General features: G+C 48.8%; 1 protein-coding gene across 5 annotated transcripts in view; it reads right to left on the bottom strand.

Moving 5' to 3' along the window:
- Positions 1–18,004, bottom strand: part of NDUFA10 (NADH:ubiquinone oxidoreductase subunit A10) — a 98,169-nt gene that overhangs the window by 31,714 nt on the left and 48,451 nt on the right. For 2 of the 5 annotated variants that reach the window (XM_032762150.2, XM_032762139.2), the window contains one exon: positions 1,411–1,864. The exons of the other annotated variants lie outside the window; for them this stretch is intronic. In XM_032762150.2, the coding sequence (XP_032618041.1) occupies positions 1,796–1,864 (69 nt within the window). In that variant the 3' untranslated portion in view covers positions 1,411–1,795. Of the gene's footprint in view, positions 1–1,410; positions 1,865–18,004 lie in introns of those variants that run through there. 5 annotated transcript variants of the gene reach the window in all.

Raw genomic sequence — 18,004 nt, 5'->3', positions numbered from 1 at the left:
TGGACAGTGTTTATTCATCTTTCTCTGCTGAACATGCATGTCACTGAAAACACCAGAAAATCAAACAAAGGAATGTCCTCAGCACTACAAATTACACACTTCCCACTCCATCAAGGGAATGCAACCACACAGGGTCAGACACAAATGCAGGGGACGATCAGAGCACCCGAGTCCACGCCACGCCAACACCGAGCCCTGCGTGGTTGGAGCTCTGCCCTCACACGGGCAATCCTGACCACAGGGCAGACCTGCCCTCTCACTGCTGAGGACACTACCCGTGCAACCACCAAGGTTGAAGGAAACAGCTAGCTCTTTGCAGCCAAAGACATTAGGAACAGCTAAGATAATTAAAGATGGTTTTCTTTTTCTTTCCTCCCCTCCACAATGGGTTTGTGAGGTGCTTAGAGCAAAAGACATTCTGTGACTGGCCCAATGCCCAGCTGTGCTTTCATTTCATGATTAAAGCTGTTGGCTTCTTGGTGAAATGCAAAAACTTCAGCCACTTAAATCTGGACTCCAAAACTCCTGGGAAACTTTGTTTTCAATTCTTAAAACAAGGAAGGAGGCAGGGAGGAAGGGAAGGGAGGAAAACAAGGACAGACGGAAGGAAGGAAGGGAAGGAGGGAAGAAGAGGGAAGGAAGGAGGCAGGGAGGAAGAGAAGGGAGGAAAACAAGGATGGAAAGAAGGAAGATGGAAGGAAGGAAGGAGCACTGGAACTACTGCCCACAGCGGCTGCGGAGCACTTGAACTATGGCCAGTACAACCAAGGAACCCAATTTTAAACTGTATTACATTTTAGCTCATTTAAATTTCAATAGCCACATGTGGCTAGGAGCTACCATATTGGATACAGTGGGGCTTTACAGTGGAAAATTCACAGTTCAGTAGGACTCACAACTGACAGCTTAATTCCTAAACGATGATGCTGAACCACAACCAGCTTGTTTTGATTTTCTAGGCTTCAACAGAGATGAATAAAGAAAATGTGCCTTTCTCATTTCTCAGTTTTGACTGGCATCTCGATTTTCTGGGTAATAAAGAGAGTATATTATTTTGCTTTTGCATCTTATGCCATCAACAGTCTAAGCTCAAATCTCCCTTCAAAGGAGTTTGAGATGCTGAGGACGGCCACCACGTGAACCTTTTTTCAACGTCTCTCTTAAAACACATTGTTCTGTAAATCTACAGTAATTTTCTCCTTTTGCTATTTCTTCTTCACTTTCTTATTTTTTCTACTCTAATGTAGCACATTACTAAAATAAATACAGTAGGCCTTTAGAAAAACTCTTCAGCATAATGTAAGTCTCAATTAAACCACACCACGCCAAACAGTCAGGGCCCAGAGCAGCGTGTGTGCACGTGTGCAGTTTTGACGTGCCCGCACGCACACAGACTTACGATGGGGAAAGTCCCATGGAAACGCTTTTATTTCTGGAAGTCGGAAGAAAAACAATGTACACAACCTGAATGACACACAGTGGCAGCGCTGAAACCACAGGGGCCGTGGAGAGCTGGCCTTTCACAGCAGACCACTGTTTTCCAGTGAGAATGGTGGGCCATTCTAAAACAAAGCTAAAGGGTTCCAAACATCCAGAATGGAAGCTGCTTCTCCCAACTCCATTACCTATACTACGGGATGGATTGCTTTTGCTTTTTGTGAGACCACTTCTTCCACTGTGCAATTTTTGCATTATTTACCCTCCCCCCGATCTTAAAGCTATATGGCGTCCAGGAGAGTGCGGCTGATGCAGCTTGGCCATCGCTGTGACGCAGCTGGAGCGGAAGGCGGCCCGTTCACTTCAGCCAGATCCACTTGTCTCCCACCTCGGTGTTGTACCCAGGGCTGTACTTGCGGCCCGGCAGCTGTGGGGGAAAAAGGCATTGGTGCACTCTGTTTAACGTGAATGAATGTTTTCCCAGCTCATAGTTCAATGTCTACCAGGCAGATGCCTGTAATTCATGAGTTCCTTCAACAATGCTGGTGAGCACCTGATCTGCGGCAGGTGTCTCCTGTGAGTGCAAGGATGCCACAGGTACACAAACCACAACCCAGCCCTGCCTGCCAGGAGCTTCTGACCTAGGGCTGGGAGCCACAAATGGAAATGAACCACTGAGTGCTCTCATTAATGTCAGGAGGGTGACAAGTGCCACGGGAGGGGGACAGAGAGCAATGGGTGACACTTAGGGGAGGCCCTGAGGGGGGACAGCCACACAGACACAGGGGTGGGGCTGGGGCCCAGGAACCACAGTTCACCATCTGAAACACCGAGTTATCTCTGAAAAACCACTGGGTGAAATCCCCTCTGAAGAGGGCCTGCAGAGGCTGGGCCGCAGGCTGGAAGAGGCCCCTGGCGGAGTAGGAAAGTGAGTTTCATCCAGGCCTTTTAAGTAGGCATGGGCAGCGTTCAGGAAAACCAGCAAAGGAGGGGGAAGCACTGCAGGACTGACCCTTGGGGGAGCCACTGAACACCTCCAGGAGCAACAGGAGGAAGGGACGACAGAGCCCAGAAGGAGCGGATGCTGCCGGAGAGGCCGGCGGGGGCTGAGCTTGGCAGTGATGGAGCTGCAGGAAGGAGGTTACAGCCCCCACTTCTCCCACCATCTGGGAGAGGTCAGGGGCCCAGGTGGCGGTCCACAGAGGCCAACCTCACAGGGCACAGGGAGAGCCCCCGCCAGCACAAAGACGCCTGTCCATGAGGGTAGGCGGCCGGAACAGAGCTGGCTGAGGCGGAAAGAGGAGTGTCGCTCCACAGGACCACCTCGTTGCGGAGCCAGGAGGAAAGCGCCCAGCACGGTGTATGTCGCCCAGTGATGACAGGTGGGAAAATGATGAGTTTTTTCATATTTTCAAATCAGCATGGGCACACGGCCGATTTGTGTACACACACACACACACACACACCCCTTCCAAATTCTGCCCTTAAGAACAGGTACTAAAACCATTTTTAGAAGAATCAGCTTTTCCTTTATCCTAATCAGCAGCAGGCATTCATAGCCAGCCACACGGCCATGGCTGCCTGGACCACAAGTCACTGAAATGTGCCTTGCCTGGCCTCTGCCACAGTGGCCACACAGTGACAGACGAACACACAACACATCCTACGGAGCAGCAGACAGGTCGCCCCAAGACCAGCCATCTCACACACAGGACAGGCAGAGCCTGAGCATCTTCAAGGCCCAGGAGCCACCCTTCCCCCTCCCCAGAAAGCCCCTCCTCTCCTAGGTGCGCAGCTGTGAAGTGGGCCCTGGAAGTGGAGGGGCCGGTGCTGTGTTAGTCCATTCTTGGACTGCTATAAAGACACACCTGGGGCTGAGAAATGCAGAGAGAAAAGAGGTCTAATTGGCTCAGGTTCTGCAGGCCGTGTGGGAAGCATGGTGCCAGCATCTGCTTCTGGGAGGGCCTCAGGAAGCTTTCAATCACAGCAGAAGGCAAAGCGGGGGCAGGCACGCCACATAGTGAAGTGGGAGCAAGAGCAAGAGCGTGAGGCGGGCGCGGGGTGGGAGCTGCCGCCTACTTTAAAATGAGCAGGTCTCACGTGCACTCTGTGAGAACATACTCATTACCTCAAGGAGGGCACCAAGCCATTCAAGAGGGATCTATCTACTCCCATGACCCAAACACCACCCATCAGACCCTACCTCCAACAGGGGATCACATTTCTACATGAGATTTGGAGGGACAGACATCCTAAGTACATCAATGCTCATCTGAAGGCAGGGAGGGCTGGGTGGCACAGCCAGCCTCCAGCTTTCTGGCCCAGGATAGTGTGGATGCAGACGGTTCTGTTTGGGTACCAGGAGAATTCTGGGACACACAAGAAAAAAGAAAAGCCCAGCTCCTTCAGGAGTTTGAAATCTGAAGAGAGACTGAGATGAAAGCCCAGGTCATTCTCAGCCAGTGATGCCAAGACAGCCCAGGGGATTTGGTATTCTGGGATCCCAGCAGGGAGCACAGGCAGCTGGTCCGGCAGAGTCCAGGGAGGCGTCAGGACAGTGAGGGACCCTCCAGGGTCAGGGGGATCCCCCAACACTGCTGCTGGAACTACAGGTGTCTACAAGTGGCAGAAAGACCGCAGGAGAGGGGCGTGACTTTCTGGCTTCATGGTCTGACAAGACCTTTGGCGTAAGGTGTGACCTGTGTCAGACGGGCTGCAGGTGCTGTTCCTGGACTGGGGAGCAGTGACAGGCACCTGGGGTTGGTCTCAAAGGGCCTGACAGGGTCAGGAAGGCCTGGGTGACAGAAAGGAAGAGCTGGTCGGCCCTAGGGAAGGTGAGTGTCGGATCTGCTTATAGAATAGGTGCAGGGTGTGGGGGCTACACGGCAGGCTGCCCCATAGAGATGACCCATTGGCAGTTGGAAAACGGCGTCTGTGGCTTAGAAGACAGGGCTGTGCAGCCACCTCCCAGTAACTGAGGGAGGCAGCACCACGTGAGCCAACCAGGTTGGCTGGACAAGAGAAGAGGCTGAAGAGCAGCACCGCATGGCTGAGGCCTGAGGCTGCAGAGGGACTGAGGAGTGAGGCGCGCAGGCCACAGGAGGAGCTGGGTGTGACCACGCGTGACATATGGGGCCTCACATCACGGTCACCAGATGGCCATTAGCTCTGCACGAAGACACGAGGAGCGGGGTGGGAGGAGACCACACTAGCGGGGAAGCAGTCAGCAGCTGAGGAAAGGGACACAACGCCTGGGCCACCTTTCACACGCCAGGTAATGGCACGTGTGTCTGTGCCTGCCCGCCTGTGCATGTGCAGGGGGCTGGTGGGCGGGGTCTCTGCATCAAGAAGAGGTGGAGAGCTCTATCTCAAGACACCCAGCCCCAGAACCTGTGAGCACAGGATCTCACCTGGCAAAAGGGCCTCTGCAGCAGGGGACTGGGAGATCATCTGGGTTATCTGGGTGGGCCCCAGGCCATCACTAGGGTCCTCAGAAATCAGAGAAGGAGATGTGACAATGGAAGCAACGGCCACAGTGATGTGGGGCCAGGCACTGAGGAATGTGGGCGGCCTCTAGAAGCTGGAAAGGGAAAGGACACCCATCTCCCCTGAGCCCCGGAAGGAGCCAGCCCCACCCGCACCCTGATTTTAGAACGTCGGCCTCCAGAACTTTAGGAGGCCACATGTGTACTGTTTTAAGCTGCTAGAGAGTGGTAGCTGGCAGCAGCAGCAACAGGCGACTCCTGCAGGGTGTCTGCTTTTTATGATGGGAGATACTGGGGCACATCTGTACACCAGGAAGAAGAAAGCTGTGCAGGGGAACAGGCTGAGGATGCAGGAGAGGGTGGGTCACCCCCAAGAACACAAACCCGGAGGGAGGGGCAGGCCAGAGAGCCGCGAAAGTAGCAAGGCCCTCCAGGCACACTGCCGGCCAGGGCGCCTCCAGCAGAACCACACTCAAGCACGACTGCGGCAGCCAGGAAACGCTAACACTGTAGCTGGCTCCACAACTGACAGGTGGTCCTGCCAGAAATTCATTTCTTTTCCCTGAAGGACCAACTGCAGAATTAAGTCCAAAGAACAGAAAGTTGACAACTGAACAAAAGATTACCTGAAAGGTTTTCCCATTTAACCAACCTGCTACAAACCCACACGACAGCCAGTGGGCACCTCTCTTAAGACGCCCTGGGTCAGCTTCCCCAGGGTTTTTCAATTAAAGTTGTCATTTAATGTTTTACCCAAACACAGGACCAGCCAAGCAGGTCTGTTCACAGCAGTACTTACAGAGGAAGGGCTGGGTTTGGGACAGTCTGGCTCTGTTTTCATCTCTGCAAATAGAATTTTAAACCAGAGCAGAGAATAGAAACTAGCAGAACACCAAACCTGCTAAGTCCAGCCAGTGGCCGTTAATTGTCTCGGAAAGTTTGTCTCTGGACTTCTTGGGCAGCAGTTAATGGGCCTTTGATACCCAGGAGGGTTCTCAGATCCTGGGGGTCTCTTTTCAGTGTTTTAGGCCAACAGAGACCCACGCGGTGGGGAGGGGTTCATTTGGAGCATCTCACACCAGGAAAATGCAAAACCATCCCCTTTGTTTACATTACTACTTCATGTCTGTATCTGCTAATTTAAAATAAGCCTTCCACCCCCAAAATCCAGTGCTCACTCATCACATGAGAAAAAGTGCATGGTGATGCCTCAGGAAGGAAAGCAGCAAAGCCGGTTCCCTCGCAGGGCAGCCTCACTCCGGGGGCCCCACCGGGCCTCGCCAGACCTTCCTCCCGAGCCACGCTTTCCCGGATCTGCTCGTTCATGGTGCCCGGGTGCATGACACCCACGTGTGTGGCTGTGCGTCCGAAGGTTGAGATGGAAAGGGCATGTGGTGAACTATCTCAGGTGAACTATCAAGGCCGTACACCCACTTTAAAATGAAAAGAAAATCATTTTCCTCCTGTCAGAAGTCGGGGCTTCTGCTGAGTGTATACCGGTGAGCAAACCAAGAATCCTTAAGGAGCAAAAGAAGGAAGAGCGCCTAACAGAAAAAGGAACAAACCCCTCCAGTGCTCATCCCCTGCAATCCCCTCTACTGCACAAGGCGAACGGTGTTTCCCTCGCTGGGTCTCTGAACTCAAGGCATTTTGGGCTCAGTAGATTCACAGGGCTCGGAGAAGTTTCACACTTCCACAAGGCTCTTTCCCTGGATTCCATTTTCCATTAGAAATCAAAGAGGAAGTTTACTGAAGAAAGGGAAAAAAATCTCAATAAATTACAAAGCCAAACATTCCAAGTCCTCCTCCAGAGCCAAGCAGCTAAGCTGCCCTCCTCCCATGACTCTGGCGTGCGTCAGTCCCTGGTGGCCCACCCGGAGTGTTCCAGGGCGAGGCTTGGAGCTGGGAAGGGATTTCAGACAGTGCACTGGGAGGTAACTGCCCAGTCACCCCCGGCAACCTGGGCTGACCCAGTGTAGAAACCGAGTTCCCTTCCCTAAGAGCTGCTGGTCACGGGGGGCTGGGCTGGAAATGACAACTCCCCCTAGCCCCCTGCTGGAGCCCAGACACGGAGGATGAGCAGGGTGGGCTTCCATCCCAGGCTGCAGAGGGTGTGCACATTTGTACTAGCAGATACAAAACGACACATGAGGGTGTGCACACTGCAGCCCAGACTGCTTGGGGATGTGGCCCAGACTGTTTGGGGATGTGGATCTGTACTTTCTTCTCCTGGAAAACCCCACAGGACTGGGCTTGTTCTCACCCATGCATCCTGATTCACATACAGGGAAGACTGGAGAAGAGACAGTATTGGACACTCTCATCAAACCCACTCCCGATTTCCCGCAAACATCTGCGTGCAAATCTGTGTGTCAGAAGTCCACGCTTAATGTAAACTAACATGATGATTCTCCTGACCCTCACAGTTAAGGGGGTGAATGGCACACACACCCAGGTGCTACCCTCTCCCCCACCAACCCTAAGGCTACAAAGAAACCTGAACCGAGCTGCCCGAGGGAGGGGCCCTGGGCAGCTGGGGAACAAAGAAGGAACATTACTCTCATCGTTTGAATTTTACAGCATGTGCAAGGATTTCCTTTTTTTTTTCCTAAGAAGAGAGAGAGATGAAGTAACTTGCTGAGGGTGGCACACGGCCAGTGTGTTCACAGAGCTAGAACTGCAGCCGTGTCCGCTGGCTCCTGAGTCTGCTCCTAACCACTGGCCCACGCTGTACATCAGGCTGTGCCTCTTCCAGCCTAGGGCTGTGTGTTTCCAGTTTTCCCATCATAAATAACACCGACGTGCCCCCTCTAGATTTATGTGCTTGAGATAAATTTCTAGAAATGGAACTGCTTAAGGAAACACAATAAACAGAGCAATAGATGCTGACGCAGCCATCGGAATGGGTTGAATTTAATAACACCAAGACGCTGGTCCAGATCATTATGCTGCTGCTTACACTTCGGGGCTGATTCAGAGCCTTCTTTTCTCGTTATGAATTTATACCAGGCTCTTGGCCTTTTATCGCCTCATGCACAGGTCGGCAAACTGTAGCCCACAGATCAAATCTGGCTGCTGACTGCTTCTGTAAATGAGGCCTCACTGGCACAGCCTGGCCCATGCATTTACACACTGGCTGGTGGTGCTTTCACATAACGCAGAGCTGAGCGGCTGTGAGAGGCCGTGTGGCCCGCAGAGCTGGGAATCTTTACTCTCTGGCTCTTTAAAGGAAACCTTTGCTGATCACTGGCCTAAGAAAGACAGGAAGGTAACAAGACAGTAAAGCTGAGTCCACGACGTGGTTTAAATTCACTTAGCCCACAATTACTTCCTAAGTGCCACAGGTACGAGGTCCTGTGCCGGCTAAGTGCCCACAGGTGTCAGGTCCTGTGCCGGGCAACAGCGGGGAACAGGGTGATTCCCCAGCTCCAGGTGGGGTCGCAGAGGCAGCTGAAACGTGCTGACGCCACTGAGTTTGTGTGATTCAACGTAAGGACTGGATGAATTCTGATGTTAGAAAGGTCTCCACTTCGGCCGGGCGCGGTGGCTCACGCTTGTAATCCCAGCACTTTGGGAGGCCGAGGCGGGCGGATCACGAGGTCAGGAGATCGAGACCACGGTGAAACCCCGTCTCTACTAAAAATACAAAAAATTAGCCGGGCGTGGTGGCGGGCGCCTGCAGTCCCAGCTACTCGGAGAGGCTGAGGCAGGAGAATGGCGTGAACCCGGGAGGTGGAGCTTGCAGTGAGCCGAGATCGCGCCACTGCACTCCAGCCTGGGCGACAGAGCGAGACTCCGTCTCAGAAAAAAAAAAAAAAAAAAAAAAAAAAGAAAGGTCTCCACTTCTAAATGCTACAGCCAGCCTGGGATCTGTGCCACGAGGGCCCAGGCCGCACACTGAGGCTTCTCCCAGGAGCTTCTCTTGGGTGCACAATTTAGACATGTCCTACACTAGTGCTTCAAATGCCAGCTGTTCGCACAGAAATCAGTCAAGGAAAAAAATACACACACACACACACACACACACACACACACACACACACACACACAGAGTCACTCATTCTAATGGAGGAAACTCCTTCTACTGGTGAAACGCTGTGTCCTAACTGCTTTGAGAGAGATGAACGAAGGCAGTCCTCTCTTCTCTGGCTAGAAAAACCTAGACACAAGTTGGAATGTGGGAGAAGCCCGATGGAAGGTGATGGAGGGCGAAAAGGGTGGAGAAATCCTACCTGACCAACACGGACAGAGGCTTCAGGTGCGGACAGGGTGCCTATCAGGAGGGAAGAGGTGGCCATTCGGGATGAGGGAGGAGGCAGCAAATGCACGCAATGCGCAGAGCACAGCCTCCGTGGAGCAGCGAGCACAGACTTCAGCCTTGTGGTCTTAAAGAAGCCCTGACATGGAATAATGTCTCCTCCCGAAATACACTCCAGACTTCAGTCAACGTGAACTATGCAGCTCCTGGGCAATCAGTTATACCGTTAGAGCCTAAGTGAGAGGCACCAGGCCAAGTAACACTCAACAGTTTCCTGAGGCAGTAACAGGGTCTGTACTTGCCTCCCAGCCAGATGCATTTAGAAACTGGAGAAACTGAGTCTGCTGGGTGCATCTGACTCTAGGCAGGACACAGTGACTAGATTTTAGGGAGCAGAGTACTAAAGCGGTGGGACCTAGGCAGAAAAAGAGCTCCAGAAATCTGCACAGGCGACCCACTTGGTCTTTGGCTGAGTACCAATCAGTGTGTGCAGGGGGTAAAACTCCATGAAGCTGGACAAAGTCGACTTCAGGGAAAGAACAGTTTCCAGGGAGGTGCAAGCAGATGACTCCTAGAGCTCACTTAGGGCTGAGAGTCAGCGCGCTCCCACTGGCCAGAGCAGAGGGGCCTCTCCCTGCACACATGCAGCATTCAACAGGGACCCCACGGCCATGCCTTGGTACTGGGCTAAGCCCTTCCTGAAGAAAGCCCATTGCAGGCTCACCAGAAAGCTGAAACATCAAGCCTCAAAAGGTTTACACTGACTTGCAAGTACCTTTACTGCTGTCAGAAAAAAAGTTCTAACACAGTTCAAAGGAATAGAACAAGATCTAGCACTCAAAAACGTAAAATTTGCAACGTATGGCAAGCAGTGAGACGTCTCTTGGCATATGAAACAGGACAACGTAACCCATAACAAGGAAAAAATACCAAGCCAACTCAGAACTGACAAAGACGATAAATTAGGAAACAAAGACATTACAACAGCTGTTATAAAAATGTTCAGTATGCTCTAAGAATTAAATGAAAAACATAATAAGGACAGAATTGGAAAACATAAAAAGCACCAAACAGAATTTCTAGAGCTAAAAAACAGGATTCCTAAAACACAATTCTATTGGACAAGTGTGGTGGCCATGAAAATGTGCTCTGCAGATCTCCTGCTGCAGGGAGGAGAGTGTGCTCCTTTGCAATGCTCCTGCTGCTCCTGACCCTGCATCTGCTGACCCTCAGGATCTGCTGCCTGTTCATGCCACAGCCACGCACGTTACAGAATGTGCCTGGTCAGTGACGGAGCACAGAAGAGCTTCTGGTGCCACCTGTTCTTGTGGACATGGACTCCCTGACAGGCATCTTTGGCTCTAGGACACTCATCAGCCTGGCCAAATCTTTCCTGGATTCTTTCTTCCTGTCTCCTGTCACAGTCCCACAAGGAAGAGCAAAGGCTCTCCTGCCATCTCAGGCTTCCTCTCCCTGATCCTTCAAAGGTGTTTTCTTCCAACAGACCTCTTCGACATCTAATCTCTTGGCTTCTGATTCTTGGAAGACCTAAACCAACACAATGCAATTAACAGCATATCATACATCCACAGAAGAAAAGATAAGTGAGCTTGAAGGCAGAGCAGCAGAAACTATCCAAAATTAGGCACAGAAAGAAAAAGGCCAAAAACAAATGGACAGAGTCACCAGGGACCTGTGGAAAATAGCAAGTCACCTAATGCATGGATATATAAGAGTCCCCAAAAGAGGGAGGATAGAAAAAAATCTGAAGAAATAATACCCAGACATTTTCCATGTGTTCTGAGAATGATAATCCTGCCACCCAAGAAACTCAATAAACCCTGGGCAGGATAAATACCAAGAAAACCACACAGAGGCATGCCATAATTAAATTATGAAAAACTAGTAAGAAAAAGATCACGAGAAAATCTTACAAACAACCAAAGGGAAAAAAGGTTCATCAGGGACAAGAACCAAAGCTAGGAAGAACTGCAGTCTTGTCATCAGAAACTATGCAAGCCAAGAGGAAATGGAATATCTTTTATGTGTTGGAGGGGAAAAAAACTGTCAACATAGAATTCTATATCAAAAGAAAATACTCAACAAAATGAAGTTGAACTACATATTTTCAGAAAAGCAACAGCGAATAGAATTCACTGCTCCCAGACCTGTTCTATAGCAATTGCTAAAGAAAGTTATACACACAGGAGAAAGATGATGCCGGATGGAAACTCAGGTCCACACAAAGGAATGAAGCACATCAGAAATGGTGGAGGGAAGGATAAGACTAAAAGACTAAAAAATTGTTTCAATCTCTTTAAAAGATAAGTTACTGTTTAAAGCCAAAATCACAACAGTCCATTGTGTGGTTTCTGTGAAAGTGTATGAGAATAACAGCACAAAGAACACAGAGGGCAGGAACAGCTGTAGCCTCTGGCCAGATAACCTGCATTCTGTGTGAGGCGGTTAAATGCTGACGATGTGTGGGTTGACTGTGACAAGTTAAGAGTTGCCCATGGTGAAACCCTACGGCAATCATCAGAAATGAAATAAAGAGGGGTAGCTCATAAGGCCACAAAGGAATTAAGATGGAATTACAGCACATAACCAGTCTAAAAAGAACCTAGGAAAAGATGTAAAGGTGAATCTCACCTGCTATTATATATGGTTGAAATGTAAGGTAAGAAGGAGCAGGTAATTCAGCCAGAGAGGGCACCTCACCTCCCTCTAAGAAAGTTCCTATCCAAGGTTTGGCTAATAACAACAGATGTCACTGAATCATTCATTTTTATGGACAAACTTCTCTGCATCCTTATTTCAGTTTTTGCAAAGACAGCCTGTAACACTTAACAGCCCTACCTACTGCTCTATGCAGTTACTTATCAGAGAACTAAAGTCATGAAAGAAGTGCCACATAAAAACGTTCTCAAATGCTACTTTGTAAAAAGAGAGCAGACAAGAACTTATTTGGTGAGTGAATGTGACTAACTTGATAGTAGATATATCTCAGGAAATGTCATTCAGGAGAAAACCAAAGAAACCTCCTGAACAAGCATCTCCCCGCCCAGGTACATCGCAAAGGTCTCCAAGCAGGTCTTCCTTGAGCGCGGCAGCTGACTTGCTATTCCTGGCCAAGGCCGTGGCTTTTCTCTACCGAACGCCTGTGTCACTCACTCTTTTTGAAGTGCTGTCCTGAGCCACCTCTGCCTCCTCCAATCCTGCCATGAAATAATGCCCCTTCCTTCTCAGAGCTCCCTTCATCCTTTGACTTTTCCTTTGGTACTCATCAAAAAGTTATGTCCAATGCAATCACTGATACTGATATTAGAGGGCAGCCTCTAAGTAGAAACGCTTTTACTAGTGTTATTTCCTGTGACCCTGACAGCATGAGGTAAAGGAAGGCACAGTCTCTATTTTAAAAGAGACAGGGTGTTCAGAGACTTGACTTGCCCAAGGTCACATGGCTAGCTAGTGGCAGGCTGAAAGTGAGCCCCAATCTTTTAACGATCAAGTCCAGGATCTTTTTCCCACTACAGCATGTAAATATTCATTGAATTAAATTGTAACTTTCAGTGTGCTAACTCTTAAAAATAACACAATAAGCTCTTTCCTCAATCACACACTACTTATATGAGGTTTTACTGAATCCCCTCATTCCCTCCAACTCTCCATTTGTCTGTCGATCAGCATATAGTAAAGGTATGGTGCTCAAGGCCTCAGCTATGAGGTTTCTTGGGTGTCTGTTAGGTTAGGGTCCACAATCCACTCTACCCGGGTAAAGGTGACTCCAATCTTTCTGCAGGTCCTTTCATATGTAACTCAAAGCACTTCCCTTGGGGGATGTTTATATCCTCGTAGTCACCTCAGGGACATTCAAGGATGCTCACAGTTTCCCAGTTGAAAGAGTTTTCATGAAGGACATGTGTGTGTGTGTGTGTGTGTGTACATGTATACATATATTGGTAAATATATTGATAAATATTATACATACTTATAAATAAATGTGTATATTCCAGCAACAAATCCTTTATTGTATTACTGTAAATATATAAATTAAACAAAAAAAGGATTGAGTGAGGGCCTGTCTACTGGGTTGGCTTCACTCCACTGGGGCAAGAAATGGGTTATGCAAGGCATGCCTGGCTCCCCTCTCTCTAGATGCACTAAGGAGCTTCCAACTACTGCACAGTTCTGGGGTGATTTGGAAATTCCAGTTTCCAACTCCTATTTTCCATTATAATATTTAAATGCTAATCAGTTCTGCTTTGAGTTTTTCATTAATTTTAGCATTATAGATATTAAAGACACTTCTCTGATACACAATTTCCCGTAATTTCCATTACTGTAGAACACAAATCGAGTATAACAAAATTGGCATCAATTTTCAAAAAATCTTTTAACAGTCAACTTTCAAAAACCATATTTTTATTTTGAAAATGTGTGTTCTATTTTTTAACACCTAAAACTATAGCTTCCTACAAATATATCGTTATTTAGCTGTCATATTTGTTGCAATGAGTATTAACAATAGTTCAAATGTCTTAATCCTCCTTAACTCTTATTAGCTGTGAATAATAGAAAAGCTCCTAACCTAAGCGCTTGTTTTAAACCTGAAAATGGTATGCTTTCTAAAAATTCTAAAGTAAATACAATTGTATGTAACACGCAGTAAAGTCAGGGCACTTGGTTTTCCAAATTGCATGTTAGACATGACCTTATCACTCCCCATCAGCGGACAGGCAGATGCCGCCCACCAGCAGCAATCACATACAAACCAACGGACCTGGTAAACAGCACCTTTTATGCTAATCATCTTCTTCGAGTGACACATGCTGATAATTTTCCACACACACAGATGTAAATAACTGGGGCATACAGATTAATGCTGAGTTTCTATGATTAATTTCCACAGTGCATGTGGCAGGGCACAAAGTGGAGAGAACACTGAAGGCATTATGCATTTACTTTCAAACCCCATTAAGTAACTTATAAACTGAAAATTTGTATTTTAACACAACTAGATACCAAACTGAGTTCCAAGTAAGGTGTGAATGTCATGAGGAATCTAAAGCAATCACGTCTGGCCTTCCACCTCCAGCGTGTTTAGGTAAACTGATCCTAGTGCCTTTCTGTAAGGTGAATTTCATAACGGCAAGAACATACAGTATTAATATATTAAAGTTATTAAAAACGTCTCTATTTTAAAAAATGGTAAGGGAGAACTCGATACTGAAAATGCAAACAACTTGAGATCGTAAAAGAAACAAAAATAGCAGGAGAGAAAACAGAAGATTCTGTTGTCCTAGCAACTATCTTGGACACGATCAGCTTCATGGAGGGAGCGCAGTATCTTAACAGCATCTGGCCTCCTTCCATTGAAAAGAGACTGAATTGGTAAAATAGAAACCAAATCACAGTTTGTCTAATCCAAGGAAGAGCTGTACAGAAATACAAAGTGACCTGATACAATGTTGAAGACGTGACTTTAAAGAATCAGCAGCCTGTCCCGCACACATTCAGTATTTTCATGAACTCACACAGGGCCAGTTCCAGGCACAGAATGAGGAGGGTCGCTAATGAAAAACATGTTCATAAATATTGCTCAGACCCCAGGTACACATCCCCCTCTGAAAATGCTGCTTTACTTCTTTTTATTTAATTTTAGTTTTTTTGAGATGGAGTCTCACTCTGTCGCCCAGGCCAGAATGCAGTGGTAGTTCTGGCCCACTGCAACCCCCGCCTCCCAGGTTCAAGCGATTCTCATGCCTCAGCCTCCCGACTAGGTGGGATTACAGGCGCTCGCCACCACACCTGGCTAATTCTTGTGTTTTTTAGGTAGAGACAGGGTTTCTCCATGTTGGCCAGGCTGATCTGCAACTCCTGACCTCAAGTCATCCGCCCGCCTCAGACTCCCAAAGTGCTGGGATTACAGGGGTGAGCCACTGCACCCAATGAAAACGCTATTTTAGATGAAAACTTGGATTCCTGAGGCATCAGTGCCCTAGCGCTGGGTGTCGCCTAGAGTGTGGACAGGTCCCTGAGAGCCATCAGGACACTAGCCAGACAAGTGACAGGATTGGTCAAAAACTCCAAGGTCACAGGATCAACAAAACCAAAAATCATAAACCCTTCTATTCATATGAAAATCTAAGATCCACTCTATTGTGAAAAGGTCTTTCCTTACTAGTCTGTGTACCCGTGTCACGAGCATGTTCATCAAATGACAGTTTGGATGTCCCCTTAAAATCTCATGCTGAGATGTAACTCCCAGTGCCAGAGGTGGGGCCTGGTGGGAAGTGTTTGGATCATGGGGGCGGATCCCTCATGAATGGCTTGGGCCATCTCCTTGGTGATAAGTGAGCTCTTACTCTGAGTTCACACAAGACTTGGTCATTTAAAAATATGTGACACTCCACCACCAAAGATCTGGTCATTTAAAAATACGTGACACTCTGCCACCGAAGATCTGGTCATTTAAAATTATGTGACACTTCGCCACCGAAGATCTGGTCATTTAAAATTATGTGACACTCCGCCACCAAAGATCTGGTCATTTAAAAATATGTGACACTCCGCCACCGAAGATCTGGTCATTTAAAAATATGTGACACTCCGCCACCGAAGATCTGGTCATTTAAAAATACGTGACACTCCGCCACCGAAGATCTGTCATTTAAAAATATGTGACACTCTGCTGCCCCATTCTCTTGCTCCTGCCATGTTAGAATGTACCTGCTTCCCCTTTACCGTCTGCCATGATTGTAAATTTCCTGAGGCCTCCCCAGAAGCAGAAGTTGCTATGCTTCCTGTACAGCCTGCAGAACTGTGAGCCAACAAAACCCTTTTAAATAAATTATCCAGTCTCAGATACTTATTTACAGCAATGCGATAACAGCCTAATACAACCCCCACGCCTTAGTCTGTGCATGGTGCTTACCCCAGGGTCCCTGCAAGAAGCAGGGAAATGGGAAGCAGCACAGCCGCCTGGCCATACTTGCCCAAATGTGAGTCCTGCCCTCCCAGAAGCTACAGGACCTCGGAAAGCCACTGTGTCCAACTGCTCATTTGCAAATGGGAATAAGAATAATAGTGCCTTCTTGTGGCAACAGCATGGTGCCCAGCACACAGAAGGTGCTCAGGGTGACCTGGTATTGTTACCACTGTGATCAGCAGCAGAAGTGGTGCCCTCTTTAGCCTCCGTCTCTCTGCTCTTTCCCCTTCCTGTCAGGTCCTATTCAGCCCATGACACTCCAGCCCCCAGCCCATAATCCTTCCTTCCACCAGCCTCTCCCCACCTCGCAGACCATGGCTGCCAGATTAATCCTAAGTGCCTCCTGGATCAAGTGTCCACACTTCCTTCCTGTCGCCAACCACCCTCCCGGATCCCAGCTCGTCGGTTCTGTATCTCTCGCTGTTCCCAACCAAAGCCACGGCACCAGCCAGGAAAATGTCATCTTAACCTTCACCCCACATCATCCATTTAGGAGTCTTAACCTTCAGCTCTGGGTCTCTGTTTCAAAATTTATCTGATAGGGTTTCTAATAGTCAAGAAGTTACTCTAAATAAAGCCCATAAATCCTCAGTCTCTATGAATCTTAAATTCTGGTTCAAATTGCAACATCTCTGACAACCTTTCTTAATTATCCCATCAATGCTGATAAGAAGTTCTTTACACTGCAATTCAAGACTTGGTTATGTAACAATGTGCAATGCTCTCTGATTCTGTTATATTTGAACTCCTCGGGTTAATCTCATGCCTGCTGTAACCCCCACATGGCTTAGGATGAAAAGTAAGCTCCACAGTCCACCGCGAGACCCTGTGCAATCTCGCCCCACTCGTCACCCTCCCCACCTGCTCTGTCTCCTTTCCCTTCACATCATGCTCACCCCAGGGTCACTATCTCCTTTCCCTTCACATCATGGCCCTTGCCAGCCATGCCCTGCAGCCTCCGGCCTTCACAGCCATCCTCCTTCTCCCTCATCTGCCCCCAAAAACTCTTTTATTCTACTTGGCAAATTCATACCCATCCTGTGAGGTGCGAGTCTTGAGACCCCAGACACAGCAGCCTACTGCACGTCCCTACCCTCTCACGGGTCCCCACAGCCTCTGGGATTCCATCGCATCCTCTGCACACGTGTCTCCGCCGAGTCTCCAGGGTGTGGAAACTGGGTTGTGTCTCCAGCCCTGGTGCAGTGTCTGGCACTGAGTGTGGTGAAATGGGGGCCAGAGGAATGCACAGGGAAGGTGGAGCTCCCGCCAACAGGCTGAACGGCCTTGAGTGCACCGCAGAGTGCCAAGCAGGAGCCGTGGCGGAAGGCGAGGCGACTCCGCCACGCGGAGCCAGAAACTACGAGCTGCGGCAGAGGCTGTGAGAGCTCAGAGTGGCCCTAGGAAGGAGTTCCAGTAAAAACACATGATTCTCTCAGTAAGAGCAGCTTCTAGAACACTGGCAACTTCTGGGGCACCACTGATTTAGACAACTGCATCCCAAACAGCAGCTGTGCACCTCTTACAATTACACAAGGGCAAGCAAAGCAATAATTATAGAACCCCAGGAAGAAAAACGAGTTGGCTAAACCCCTCCTAGACTCAGGTCTTGGTGCCTTTGACTCCATCCAGCCACAGGCAGAGCTGGGAAACCTTCCCCCCTGAACAGATCTCCCTAAACTCAGACTGGAAGCCAGGTTCAGGGATAAGGAAAGACAGACGAGAGAGACAGGAAGTCTAGAATGGATAGCTGGAGCTTCTTCCTAACAGTAACGAAGGCCACTGGACCCCAACTGCTGTCTTCTCACGTAGTTCAAAGTCACCTATCCATTGGCA

This window comes from Hylobates moloch, unplaced genomic scaffold, assembly GCF_009828535.3.
Source record: "Hylobates moloch isolate HMO894 unplaced genomic scaffold, HMol_V3 SCAFFOLD_1, whole genome shotgun sequence".
NCBI lineage: Eukaryota > Metazoa > Chordata > Mammalia > Primates > Hylobatidae > Hylobates > Hylobates moloch.
This window is presented reverse-complemented; position numbering and strand designations above follow the sequence as displayed.